The sequence below is a fragment of the Pipistrellus kuhlii genome, unplaced genomic scaffold (assembly GCF_014108245.1).
Source record: "Pipistrellus kuhlii isolate mPipKuh1 unplaced genomic scaffold, mPipKuh1.p scaffold_m20_p_6, whole genome shotgun sequence".
Taxonomy (NCBI): Eukaryota; Metazoa; Chordata; class Mammalia; order Chiroptera; family Vespertilionidae; genus Pipistrellus; species Pipistrellus kuhlii.
Genome location: NW_023425562.1, coordinates 70434674 through 70449364, shown reverse-complemented (window position 1 = coordinate 70449364; position 14691 = coordinate 70434674). Strand labels below are relative to the sequence as shown.

At 48.3% G+C, this 14691-nt stretch overlaps 1 protein-coding gene across 9 annotated transcripts in view; it reads right to left on the bottom strand.

Moving 5' to 3' along the window:
* The window catches only part of RIN2 (Ras and Rab interactor 2), a 203300-nt gene that overhangs the window by 38094 nt on the left and 150515 nt on the right, over window positions 1–14691 (bottom strand). For all 9 annotated transcript variants that reach the window (XM_045574685.1, XM_045574687.1, XM_036418969.2 and 6 more), the window contains 3 exons: window positions 7770–7962; window positions 3783–3894; window positions 299–371 (listed from right to left, as the gene is read on the bottom strand). In XM_045574685.1, coding sequence (XP_045430641.1) covers window positions 299–371; window positions 3783–3894; window positions 7770–7962 — 378 coding nt within the window. The remainder of the gene's footprint in view (window positions 1–298; window positions 372–3782; window positions 3895–7769; window positions 7963–14691) is intronic.

Sequence of the window (14691 nt, the reverse complement as noted above, 5' to 3'; positions counted from 1 at the left end):
CCTGCTGGGTGGGTCTCTGTAAAAGGAGCCATGGGAGCAGCTTGGGAACATAATCATACTAATGAGTGAGATTTCACATCTGGGGGGGGGGGGGAAAGGGGGGGACAGAGCCATGATCTGGGTCTTAGGCCTGGTACCGTGGGCTTGGTGACCGTTTTATTCCAGTGGATAATCCTTCCAGGGACATCGAATAGGTGTAAGCCTGACAGATCCCTCTGCCCTGTTTGAATCAAGAAACTCGGGCCAATTCTGTTGCATACCCAGCAGGTGTTGGAGATGATAAGCGAAGAGGCCTTACCTGCTGATGCAGTAGAAAGCAATGAGCCGGAATAAATCCGCAAAGCTGATTCCTGAGCCTTCCAGGGAAAAGGCTGGAAAAGAGAGATTTGGGAAACTGGCTGAGTGTCCCTGAGCATGTTCTGGGAAAGAGAGGCCGCCCCTGCACTGCTGCCTGCTGCGTGTATGGGACCATCCCAGCACCCGGCGCTCTCAGACAACTACTGTGCACTTATCGAAACCAGCTGTGAGGAGGGTGCACGCCAGCCGGAAACAGGCCAGGGCGGAGTGGACGGCTTGGAAACGCGGCCCCTGACTCACTAGGAGCCACAGGCTTCAATCCTGGTAAACAGTCCAGCACATGCTCCAATTGCACAACTTTCCCCCCCCCCCCCCCCCCTCTCTCTCAAAATTCAGAATACAAAGTTGGGCAGGGAGAAGGGGCCAGTCTGGCTGGAGAGAAAGGCCATCAGCATGTGGCAGGGCTTGGGGAATACCAAGGCCCTCATTGCCCTTGACCCTCCTGAGGTAGACCCCCTGGGTTACATTCCTCTTTGCCTAAACAGGCCAGCTCTGGTAAAGACGCAAGGCACAGGGAGCACAAAGCTTGGAGACAACACAAGATGTCTAGGAGTCAGCTTCTGTTTGAATTCAGTGTGAAAAATTCTAAAACCCACTTACACAGAGCGCCCCCTCTCACCACTGCCACCACCAAGTGCACAAGATTCCTAACGGAAAAGAGATGTCTGGCAAGATAGGAGGCCATCTGTACGTCTTCCGGGTGATGGGACAGCCTGTGGGTGGACTTCAAATGTTCATGTGTTTGCCAACCACGCCTCACACCATGTTGGCTGGGGTACCACTCATGCAGTCATTCTTCCCAAAACATTCCAGACATCCTTAGCTTTGGGAAGATTTCTCATTTCCTCAATCAAATGAGGTTTTCTTCCTTTTTTTAAAATATACTTCATTGATTTTTTTACGGAGAGTAAGGGAGAGGGATAGAGAGTTAGAAACATCGACCAACTGCCTTCTGCACACCCCCTACTGGGGATGTGCCTGCAACCAAGGTACATTGAGCCTGGGACCCTTCAGTCCCCAGTCCAACGCTATATCCAGTGAGTCAAACCGGCTAGGGCAAGGTTTTCTTCCTTTAATAACACTCCATATCCTCATTTATTTTGCCTATAATTTGCCTATAATTTGCTTGTGTTGTGTTATTTTGCTTAGTATTTCTGCGGCAGCCAAAACACACCAAATATATCACAACAGAGACCCACAGAAACACACTCTCTCACCACAACTTAGTGAATTAAATAAGAGGGGGCCATTTGGGGGAGGTTAACATCTCTGAGCCTTGGTTTTCTCATCTCTAAAATGGACAACAGTGTGGAGAGGAGCAACAGCATTTGGACAAGTTCAAGCCTCAGACTAATGGGAGGGCACAGTCCTCTCACTGTTACCTGCAAGTCCCAGCTTGGAGGGCAGAGCCCTCTCAGCACAATTATAGCCAACAGCTATAGTTGTAAGCTTGAATCTATGGTCCGAACACGTGGCCCCACGTGTCTGAGTGACGTGGGCCTGATAGAGTTCAGGTGCATGTAATTGAGTAGACTGGAACATTGTAAACATCTTGACCACGCTCTGACTTTGCCTCGGGGAATATGCCTATAAAATAAAGACTCAGCTCACAAGCTGTGGCGCCGTCGCTAGCTCTCCATCAGAGAGGACAGCGTCCCACCGAGAACCCAGCTTTCATTCTCTTGTCTGTCTTTTCTCAATCCTTCACCGCCCCCTCTCAGGCTCACCAAACCTGGCTCGGCACACAACAGTAATACTTTCATTGTCTCTCAGAAGGGTAGTAGTGGGAACTGAAATTTTAAAAAATGGAGTAATCTATGTGAAAACAATCTATACAAAAATAAGGTGGTATTTATTATTAAACCACATCTTCTAAATGTTACAAAAAAAATCCCCCCAAAAAACAGGTACCTGTTTTTATAACAAGTCCTTCCTCTTCCAATCCACCTCAATTCGAAGAGAAAATAGGACCTGGGAGGGGCCATCACAGTGGGACCAAGGCCAGTTACGGCTACCCTAGTGCTTTGTGCATAAATAGCTCTTTCAACCACTAAAGGTCCCCTTGAAAGGAATAAGGAAGTGACCAAGGTCTTGACAAAAGAGGGAAACTTTTAGCTGGGAGGGACTTCAGATGAACATCAAGAAAGTCACTAAAGGGGTTTCCAGACTAACTTATCATGGTTAATATTAGAAGATACTTAAAAACAAGTTCTTGGCTGGCAGACTTCCAAAAGCCAATTCAGCACTGCCTTGTTCACCTAGTGTTTAATTCATTAACTTTAAAATGGGAGGCTTGAAATCTATGCTCCAATTACCTCCTCATGTAAATAAACTATTAATCATTCACCGGGTTTAATGAGTACTCCTATGTCTGCACGTGGACGTTCTTCCCTGGCACCAGTGACCTTGTGAGCCCTGGAGGAAAAACATCGCAGGGCCTTGCTGAATTTGAGGCCGGTCACACAGAGGTGGGGAAGTTTCGTTTCTGCTGCCAATGTCTCCTCCAGACCCAGGTAAGGGCCACTTGGCTTAGTGAGACGATGGAGGCCGGTCTGAGGGGAATCCCAGACCTGCCCTTACATGGACCGTGGTACCTTCCGGTTCTTCCGATGCAGAGACTGGGGTCCAAATGGCGAAGTGAGAACCCTGGTCTCAGCCTCGCTATTGGAACAGTCCATGGGCCTCCCCACGTGCTCCTCCTGCCTCCACGCTTCAGCCTGCTGACCTGCGATGTCAACGAAGCCCTTCCCTTTGGGGTGCAGACCTCTCTTCCGCTCCTTCTTGGAGGCTGGCAGCACATGGGAACTCTGTCCCCTTTCCAATTTGAAACTTGGCCCCCTGATACTTCACGTTTCCAGGGACCGTGGGAGACATATCAATGCTACTGCATGCCACTCTCTCCTCAAAACTTAGTGCTTCTTCCTAAGGGATGTATCCTGCCTCTGATTTGCTGCGTTTCACAGAAAAGTGAACAGCAATCGCCTGGAGGAAAATATCTGCTCCAGGATTATTCACGGAGATGTGCAGAAACATGTTTCAGTGTTTGATCCTATAAAAAGACGGCCTGTTCCGAAGCTTAGTCATCAGCAAACCTGGGCACCAAACCCATCCTGTGCTTAACCGGGAAGCGGGTGAGGAAGCCAAACTCTACTGAGCCTCTGCCATATGCTGAGCAGTAGGCTGCTCACTTTGCACATAGGTTGTTTAACTGAACGGTTAACTTTCTGAAGTTACCACTGCCCACTCTACAGATAAGAAAACTGAGGTTCCTGGGGCACGTTACCCACCCAGTTGTTCAGTGAACCAACGGCAATGGCAGGACTCAGACCCACGACTGCCTGTCTCAAAGCACAGCCTCCTTCCTGTGCCTGCGAGGCCTGAGGCCCTCATGCCAACCAGGACCCAACCACCCAGTGACCACTTACTGTATGTGCTTTCCTTTATGGCAAATTCCTTGAGTGGAGTTCCAAATTCACAGGGCAGGCGAAGGGAGAGGACTTTCTTCTGCATTTTGGTGGATTTACGAACCAGGAAAATCTAGGAGGGGGAAAAAATTCAAGCTGAGGAAACATCTAGAAGGTTGGAACCTGGGCATATGATTTTTCATACCTCCAACACCCACAAATTGAGCTCCCCTTTATAGCTTAACTGCAAGGCTTAATGCAGGACACTCTGCTCCCTAAGCAAGGTGGGATCAGCAGCAAGCATGCCATAGTCTATGAAGCATCTACCTATACTAATAAAAGGGTAATATGCTAATCAGACTGGGGGACCCTCTGGACATCCTTCCAGACAAAGCCATGGTGGTGGGGCTGAGGCAGAGGCAGTTAGGGGAGATCAGGCCAGTAGGGGAGAGTAGTTGGGGGTGATGAGGCTGGCAGTGGGGAGACAGTTGGGGGCGATCAGGCCAGCAAGGTGGGGCAGTTGGGGACGAGAAGGCTAGCGGGGGGGAGGGGCAGTTGGGAGCAAGCAGTCCAGCAGGCAGAGTGGTTGGGGTGATCAGGCAGGCAGGCAGGTGAGCCGTTAGGAGCCAGAAGTCCTGTATTGCGAGAGGGATCCCAGATTGGAGAGGGTGCAGGCTGGGGTGAGGGACAACTCTCCCTGCCCCCCACTCCCCCGCGCCAGCCCCCTTTCACAAATTTCATGCACTAGTTCCTTGATAACTGATTTCCATGAATTCCTTAACAGCTAACTTCCACAGAATTCCACTTTCCCTTCAACAGAACCTTCCCCAAGAGGTAAGAGCTCCCTCAGTCTGCAGAGCATTTTCAGTTTGGTGACTGTTTACGGGTGACACAGTCTCTGGCTTGGTCATATATGGGTATCTTGGTTGATGAAACCTAGATTCTAAATACAGGCAACAGGGCAATGATGAATTGAGAGTTCACTGACTAATTTGGCTCACGGGTATATTTGTGATAGAGATTTGAATTTGTTGTCAACAATGAAAAGACAGGAGTTGTTTTTTTGTGTGTTTTGTTGTTTTTCACATTAAAATCTGAATTTCTACCTTCTCTTGGAAAATTGGAATACAAGGCAAGACCAGGCATGGCAACAATCCACTGGACCCTAACCATGACGGCTCCATTGGAAGGCGGGTAGGTGTGCTCTGAAGTTCATCACGGCCAACACCATGGCTTACGGTCCATTGACTCCTGACTCACGTCACTTTCCATAGCTCCCTCCAGGTCCTGATGGCCTCAGGCACATGCTTTAACCCAGGACACCTTTCTGGCCTCCGTCACTGCAGAGGCAAGCATGCCATCTACTCCTTTTCAGGCTGTGCTCTGCATATAATTCAAAACCGAGAGGACGGGGGCACCACTGCCCAGACTAAAAATAAAAGGGTGCTCCGTGGAGTGTGCACAGGTGGCCTGGCGGAGCCTGGTTCCCTTCTGCAGCACATGCCCCTTCTCCAAGGGTCCCATACTGATGTTTCCTTAACCCCTTCCCTGCTTCCTCTGCATTTGAACTCTGTGCTCTCCGTTCCCCTACAGTCTATATTTTCCACATAATCTTCCCTGCAGTCTGTATGTCCAGTTAATAGCTCCTAAGAATCATTTTTGGGGGTGGGTAGGTGGGGTTGAAGGGGATGTTATGGGAATGGGGTGTTTGATAAGGAGTCAAATAGTTCTCTCTTTCCTTCTAGCACCCACGAGTAGGTAGCCATGGGATTTGCCTAGAAGCCAGTTCTGGGAGTCCAGGTCTTTAGGACACTCTAAAATTGAAGCAGATGTTCCCTAAATACTGTGAGAGGCAGCCGTTGGGGAGTGGAAAGGAAGTCATAGTCCCTTAGGCAGGTGGGGATTTCTGGGAGCCTTGGAGGCGGGGAGAGCACAACCTCTAGGCCCATTTCCTGAGTCTCCGTGACCTGAGATCAGGGCTCAGTGAAGTCTGGCCAGCAGACCAAATGGATTTAAATATTTGCTCCAAGTCATTTCAATACTGTCTACGGCTGCGTCTGCACTACACGGCGGACTTGAGCGGTTGTGACCAAGACTGGATGGCCCACAAAGCCCAAAATACGTACACTCTGTCCCTTTACAGAAACAGTCTGCAGCTGCCCGTCTTCAGCTGAACATTAGTGAAGGATGGTGGGCATCCCAAGGACCCCTGCCACCATGGCTAGCCTTTTCAAACCTCCCTCTCGCACCTGCTTCCCCTGCTCTTCAGCATTCTAGTTTCTTCCAGTGCATCTGGCCTCTCCTGATGCATGTTGCGCCTGTCCTCAGCCTACCCATCTCACCAGGCGGGCCCTGGCCGGGGACCAAGTAGGTGGCTAGAGTCAACATCCTGCCTGACTTGTTCCCCACCAGGTCTCAGCAGGAATGGACGTGCCTGACACCAGAAGGGGAATTGCTACCTAGCAACAGGGCCACCGCCTTCTTCAGACATGTTAGCAGACACGCAGGAGCAGACAACACAACCTCCCACACGTGGGGGTCTCACAGAAGGGGGCTCTGATTACACAGACCAAAACCAGAGACAGCAACCCAGGGCGCCGGCCAAGGAACTCTCTGCGAAGATGATCAAATGCCGCGCCCGACATCCTGATTGCGTTCCAACAGAGTTCTTAGTCCTGTCTGCCTTCTGTCAGATGAGAAACAAAGACTCGCTTATAAATCAAAAAGTGGTAACAGAGAGGCTCTGGCTGAAAGGAAACACAGAAGTTTATTTTCCTGCCCAATTGTTACAACGTCCCTCAGTTACTGACAGAGTTTTATCCGTCTTTCCACCTACTTCTGAATGTCTTGCTCTTGCCAGGTGTGGTTTCAAGTCTTATTTTATTTAGTGTGGTCATTCTTGCCTTTGGAAGTAGGCATTGCATACAAGCACTGTCCAGCAGAACTTTCTGTGATGATGGAAATGTTCTATATTCTGCACCATCCTAGATAGTAGCCTCCTGTGGCTAGTAAGCACTTCAAGTATGGCTAGTAAACAGAGGAACTGAGTTTGTGTGTTTGTTTTTTTTTTTTGTTTTTTTTTAATATACTCCACTGATTTTGTACAGAGAGGAAGGGAGAGGGACAGAGAGTCAGAAACATCAATGAGAGAGAAACATCTACCAGCTGCCTCCCGCACACCCCCCATAAGGATGTGCCTGCAACCAATGTACATGCCCTTGACCGGAATCAAACCTGGGACCCTTCAGTCTGCAGACTGACGCTCTATCCACTGAGCCAAACCCGTTTTGGCGAACTGAATTTTTAATTGAATTTCATTTAATAAATATAAACTTAAATAGCCACACGAGGCAAGTGGCTACCACACTGGACAGCAAACGCTACGCCAATCACTGAATAACTATTTTTTAAGGAAGTTCTATAGAGTTGTGGCCTGGTCTTGAATAAGATGAGACGAGACTTGAGTAGGGAATAGGTGAACAAACTGAACTGGACCTAGATTCATATGTAAAGCCACTGAGAAAGCCATGAAAACTCACTATCATCAGCCAGAGCAGACAAGTCTATGGACAATGAACTTTTGAAGGTTAGGTCCCCAGTGAGATGGTTGGGCCCTAGGCAGGGTTCCCAGACTCAGAATGAATTAAAACAACAGGGACAACCACCCCTTCTCTTCCTTCCCAACCAGGCTCTTCCTACATGTCTGGTCCTAAGAAGTCAGGCCCAGGGCCTCTGAGCAGCAGCCCCTCCTCATGACTGAGGTGCCCTGCTGTCCTGCCGAGTCCTGCCCTTCCTGGGGGTAACTGAGCAGACAGAGAGGGAAAGACACATTGTGAAGGGCTCCGGGAGCTGCCACCAGAATCTCCCTGCATTGCAACCCAGGTACACACCGGGAACCGTATTCCCTACAGGCTGCAAAGAACTTTCTAGAACTCCCAGTCTTTTTGTCTTTAAGGATGTGGCAGCGCTGCCTGCCTCAACCTGTCTCCTTGAGGCTCTGAGTCTTACCCCCGGGGGCTGGGACTGTAGGACTCCTGCCGCCTCCTCCTCACTCAGATTCAGCTGCAGCCATATGGAGTGGGTGTGGAGAAGCCGGTCCAAAATGCTGAGCCTGCTGGAGAGGCTGTCATAGCCGGAGTCCCGGGGACAGGTCTTCACTTCCTTTTCCTGGGGACAGCCGTCGTCCTTGTGTCTCACCATGCTAGGAGAGAGAGAGTCGGCAGGGGTCAAATGGCTGCGGCACAGCTCCCCTGACACAGACACGGTTCTGCAACCTCAGAGGCGAGGCCTGCCATAGCACATACCCCATCTTGTCACCACTACCTGCTTGTCTTCCCCTCCAGAGCGGAAGCCTGAGGGCAAACACCAGGTTATATTTCGCTCCGTAGCCCTGATATTAAACGGCATATTCAACAACACTCAATGGACCTTCTCTTTCTAACCCAGTTTCATAAAGGTTCTAAACATCCTAAATGCTGTTTAGTCTATCTTCTGGCACAAAGCATTTCTTCCTTTGGGCACAGACCCCCCCTAAGTACTAAATTCCATATGGGAACCATGAAGTTCTAAAGCTCAAGAGACGATATCATAAGAAGGACCAGGGCATGCTCTAAGCAAAAACAAACCATTCACATGCATGCACATTCATTCTGTGTCCAAATGAATTGCATTTCATTTCTTGTCACATAGGTAGGAATTTTATTACTAATAGTGGAACAGCTGAACAACCAGTCGCTATGACATGCGCTGACCACCAGGGGGTGCGTGTGAAACATGGCAGGCGTTGGCAGCAGGCAGCAAAGTGCAGAATATGGGGGCCATCAGCCACGATGGGATGGTGGAGCAGGTGAGTGGGGTCGCCAATTGCTATCATCTGGTGGTTACTGAAAATTCTTTGCTCCTGTGTGCTGCAGTCCACCCTGTGCTTGCACCTGCTGCTGGCGCCCAGCACCAGCCCTAATCACTTGGTGCCTTCAGCAGGTGCAAGTGATGGCTGCCAGCCCTGATTACCCCTCAGGGATTCTCCACCTCCTCCTGCTCCTGAGGGGTGATTGGGGCCAGCAGCTGCCTCTCGCACCCGTTGCAGGCTCTGGCCCCACTCAAACCTGCTGCTGGTGCCAGCCCCAAAAGCTCTGCACTGTGAGCAGGTGCGAGCGGGTGGGCGCCAACAATGGTGGCAGGAGCGGGGCTGCCGGCAGACAGGAGACCAGGGGCCACAGCAGGAGGGACCGAGTGGGGGCAAGAAGAGTGGGCTGAGACTTGCCCCTGTGCCCTCTTAAGGAGCATGAATTCGTGTACTGGGCCCCTAGTATTATTTATAATGAAACCTTTCAGCAGTATGTTGCTCTGCTATTCATAAAATTATATTGACATTATTCATAATCACCATAAAGTGGAAATAGCCCAAATTTCTATCAGGTAATGAATGAATATAAATAAAATGTGGTATACTAGTAGCCATACTTTTTTTCAGCATAATATTCATTCATCCTTTTATGAATAAAGTACTGATCCATGCTACAACATGGATGAATCTTGAAGACATCATGCTGAAGGAAAAACCTTAGACACAAAAGGCCTAATATTCTATGTTTCCATGTATATAAAATATCTAGATAGACAAATATATACTGAAAGAAAAATTAGCGGTTGCCTGGGACTGGGAAGAGGTGCAGGATGGGTAGTGATTACAAATGAGTATGGAGTTTCCTTTTGATGAAATGAAAGTGTTCTGGAATGAGATGTGTGGATATACTGAAAATCACTGAATCCTTCACATTAGATTTTGAATTGTATGTCATACGAGTGAAAGCTCAATAAAAAAAAATCACAATGACTTCCATGGTTGCTTATGGCCCCAACATTAATCCTGTTATTGAGCATTTGGTTCCCATTTTATAAATGAGGAAACTGAGGTCCAAGAAGTTATCAAGCTGTCCTGAGTTATAAACAGCTATGAGACGGCAAAAATAGAAATTTAAGTGGTCTGGTGTTTACCCAGCTCTGCTGTAATGAATAAGATCACGAACACAGGATAGCTTGTACCTATGTGGTGTCTACCCCCGGCCAGGCCCTTTGCAAACATTTTCTCATTTACTCCTCTCAACAGCCCTGAAAGGAAGATACTAGGATCCCAGTTTAAACAGAGAGGACTGGGAGGCTCAGACTGATTGAGTGACTTGCTCAAGGACAGGGCTCTGCTAAGAGAGAGAAGATAGAAATTCCAAGCCAAGTCTGTCAGCTCGGGGGTCTCTTCCCCTCCCCCACACTCAGAACTCTCCCTTTCCCTGGCTCTCAATGAGCCTGTAATCAGCTCCTGTCCTGGAGCAAGCCAGCAAAAACATCAGACCTGACCCTTCATGTCTGAAGGGCCAAGATCAGATTGGAGTACACACAGACTTGAAATGTCTAACCCTAACCCCAACCCCAAGTGTGTAGTCTGGGTGAAGACCTCAACACTGAAAAAGATGAGTGATGGTCCCAAATGTAAGGGAGCCTGCGGGTAGGAGGTGTGCTATTTCCAGGTGGACCTCTCCCCTCCGAGGAAGGTAGACTGAATGTGGACGAAGCCCATCCAAGGTGATCATTCTGGGGTCTCCTGTGGGTAGCAACCCATAATGGATAGCCTGGGGGCTGGCCAGAAACCCCATCCTAACTTCTCCCCTACACCTTCTTGACTTTCTACATCTCTAAAGACTCATGTCAAGAGTTCCATTTAGCTTTCTCTCAAATATGTGAACGTTTCCCTTTACCTCTGCTACATGTTTCCAGATGGGAGACTCTGACAAGAAAGGGCCATTTCTCATCGTGCATATGATATTCCAGGGTGTGTTGAAGTGAATCTTTGCAGCTAATAAGAACAAACTCTTCAAAATGAATCTGGTGTGAAAATTCCTTTCCCATAAGGTAATAGGAGACTTTTGACCAGCAGTTCTCAACCCTGACTGTCTATTATTAAAATCGCCTGGGGAGCTTAAAACAATTTTGATGGCCAGACTTCACCCAGATCAAATAAATCAGACACATCAGGTAGGGTGCAAGCATCAGAATTTTTTCAAGTTCCCCAGACAACCCTGACATGCAGCCAAGTTTACAACCACTGCTTTGGACTAGCTCTTGAACCTACATTAGCATCACCTGGGGTTTGTTAAACCACAGTTTCCTGGTTTCAATCCTGCAGGGTTGGGGTGGGCCTGGGACTCTGCATTTCCACCAAGACCTGGGTGACGTTGCCAGCCTGAGGAGCACTTGCATGAGACCTAAATGCAAAATGTGCACTGGAACTCAGATCCAATTAGGTGTTGTTGTTTTTAAAATGTATTTTATTGAGTTTTTACAAAGAGGAAGGGAGAGGGATAGAGAGTTAGAAACATCATTGAGAGAGAGAAACATCGATCAGCTGCCTCCTGCACAACCCCTACTGGGGATGTGCTTGCAACCAAGGTACATGCCCTTGCCCGAAATTGAACCCAGGACCTTTCAGTCCACAGGCCGACGCTCTATCCACTGAGCCAAACAGGTTAGGGCACATTAGGGGTGTGTGTGTGTGTGTGTGTGTTAGCGGGAGGGGGGGGGCAGTAACATGGCACAGAAAGAACTCACAACCCAATTAAAATAACATTTTATGCTGTCTGTAGTTGTCGATATTTTACCAAGATCAAATTCTGCAACCTCTAAATAGCAACCCTGACACCCAGGTGCGCTGAGAGTAAACATGTTGACAGCTTTCCTTCCTTCGGAGGATATATCCCTTGACACCTCAAGAAGCTAAAAACTCTGTTCTGACAACTGACCTCAGCCTAAAAAGCCGGGGCCTCCATGGGGAGCTGGTAAATAAGATTCATGGGGCCTCATAAAGGAGCAACCATAAATTAGACCTCATCTTTGCCAATGACTAAGCCAACGCCTTTACTCAGCTAGCTATTCTTTGATGTTTATGGCCTACTATTACAGAACAAATTGGCTTTTATCAGCCAGCCTAAAGCACAACCTCCAGGAAAGAGCTAATGAAGGAAATGCTGAACCTGTAGTGAATGCTGATGGTGCCCTGCCCAGTCCTCCAGTAACAGATCGGGCACCCATGCCCCTGCTGCCCCTTTTTCTTGAAGATTCCTGGGAAGTTACCCTCTCCCCGGGAACAAGGGCACTGCTAATGACACAGGGTGTAGGGGAGTGGTCTTCTCGCCTACGGGGAGGACAACTCTGGGTGCTATTCACACTCAGAGCTCCCTGTGCAAAGGCTGAGGCTAGACTCGAGCGGGCCCTGGTTCTCTGCCTGGTTTCCTCCCGTTCTGCCCTGTATCCCTCAGCCCCGCACACACCGCTCCTGAGCCCCCCTCAGTAGATCACAGCACAGGAATCCCTCCCCGCCTCAGGCGCTGCGTTTAGGGAACTCAACCTAACACAGAAGCTGAGGAGATTAATAGAAAGTTATAAACCCAACGCAGCTTCTCGAGACCAGGTGCCCAGGAAGCTCCCTTGCTCCTCTCAGTCCACCACCCCCTCTGCCCAGGCTCCATCCCAAACAACACAGCCTTTGACTCTACCGCCCAGTGTGGTTTTTCAAATGAATGACAATTAGCAAAGCGATACATCAAACACATAAAACTCTGATATCGGGTTGTTTCTATGAAAAAACAAAACAAAAAAAACCACACTGATGTAATAAATAGTCAACATATTTTCTATGTAAGAATGTCACATGTAGATAATATGTATAAGAATATAAAAATCCTCTCTTGGTGAATAGCCAAAATAAAGCTTAAGAGAACTAAGATATAAAGCAAAATGCCAAGTCCTTACTATCAACAAGGCTGGTATACGTCCATGTATAAAGTCTCAGCACTGGCACAGGCTCTGGACGGCTCTGTGCTCAACCTTAGGGCACCGGGACCGGACGAGTAGGGCCCCCAGACCTCCACGTGAGTGAAAAACACACCTTCCTTAAGCTGAACAATTATATATTTTAAATGGGCAATTTGTATCCACGGCCATGATACGATGCACTTGATTAGTTTTGAAGGATCCAACTGGTTTCAATTAAGCATTTAAAGTGTACTAAGAACATTCCCGTCTACAGCAGACTGTCTGATCATATTATAGTTCAACCAAAGACACTGGTATAGTTCATGAACAACCTCTGGAAACCTCTCACAGAAGGAATGGCAAGTCCTCTTGGAAACGAAGCAGGTGGAAGGGGCCTCTGATCCAGGAATGCTCCTCGAAACCTCGTGCCACGCTTCTCGGGCTCTCTCTGTGTGTGCGTGTGCGAGTGTGGGTACTTAGCACAAGCACGAGCCCATCTGCCCTAGAATCTGGTAGACTGCGAACTGCTTTCTTAGTCTGTTTTGTTCCTACTTGCGGAGTTAATGGGCTCTGTAAATGAGTCACCTGGAGACGGCTGGCTGGCTGAGTCAGCAGAACTGGGTGGAAGGCAGAGTATCACAGCTTCCTAAAATGTACTTGGCCTGGCCCTTGTCTCCTTCCCTGCTGCCCATGCCTGGCCCCGGCACCACCCTGGGTCTCCAATATCAGACTTTACAAAGGTGTGGAAGGGAATTCTCTCCTTGGGAGGGCATCCCTGCTTGTGCCGCCTGCTCCTGCCAGGCCAATCCCAGTGCTGGATGCAGGACTAAGTAGTAAGCCACAAGCTGCCTTAGATTTGGAAACTGAAGGAATGAGTGGCAGGCGCCCCCAGCACTGCGGCCCCCCCCCCCCCCCCCCGGCTTACCTTCCCAGGCTATACCTGGATTTCCAGAAAAGTGTCCCCGATAATGCTTAGGGAAGACTCAGTGCTCCTCAGCCTGCGGGCTGGTTCCCTGAAGGTCCCCAGTGGGCTGACCAGACTTGTAAGAAGACCAATAGTTTTCCCTTGTTTACACAGTAAATGCCTAATAAACAGCCTTAGAATGAATCAAGACAAACGATGGGGCTAATTATTGTCAACAAGATGTTAACTGCATCAATAAAACAACAAAACAAAACAAAAATAAACAACAAAAGCGGAGCCCAGGGTTCCAAGTTGTTTTTGCCTAGGACCCTGGTCGGCAAACTGCGGCTCTCGAGTCACATGCGGCTCTTTGGCCTTTTGAGAGTGGCTCTTCCACAAAATACCATGGCCTGGGTGAGTCTCTTTTGAAGAAGTGGCATTAGAAGTAGTTTAAGTTTAAAAAATTTGGCTCTCAAAAGAAATTGCAATTGTTGTACTGTTGTTATTTGGCTCTGTTGACTGATGAGTTTGCCAACCACTGGCCTAGGACCTAATTATGGCTAAGTTTCATCACATTACCTGTCTCCTTAGCAGAAAGAGCTGCAGTCCTGCTACAAGGTGAAGAAAGTTTGTAGATTAATTATAATATTTTATAACTTCTCGATGCTATTAAAAATTGACAGCCTTTCTCAAAGAGTGTTGCATACACCAAGGCAATACATGAGAGCATGGTTTTTATCTGAATGTCCAGGACTTATTTTAATAGTTACTTGTATTGGTAGTGTATGGTGGAGATATTAAATTTACTTTCCCTCCCAATTTTCCACCTTAACCATTTTAAGTACACAGTTGGGGGGTATCACAAATAATCGTATTATTGTACAGCCATCGCTACCATTCATTTCCAGATCTGTGCCTCTTGCAAAACTGAAACTTTAAACTTACTAACCAACTAGTGGCCAGATGTACAAAATTCACGCAAGAGTGGGCCTTCACTCCCGTGGCTGTTGGCACCGGCTTTCCTCGCAGCTCAGGCTTCGTCCGGAAGGACATCTAGTCTCATTGGCATATTACCCTTTTATTATTACAGATAACTCTGCATTCCCTCCTCCTCCTCCCATTCCAGTTTCCGTTTCTGTGATTTTGACTGCTCTAAGAACCTTATATAAGAGGAATCATACAGTGTTTGTCTTTTCATGACTGGCTTACTAAATATACTTT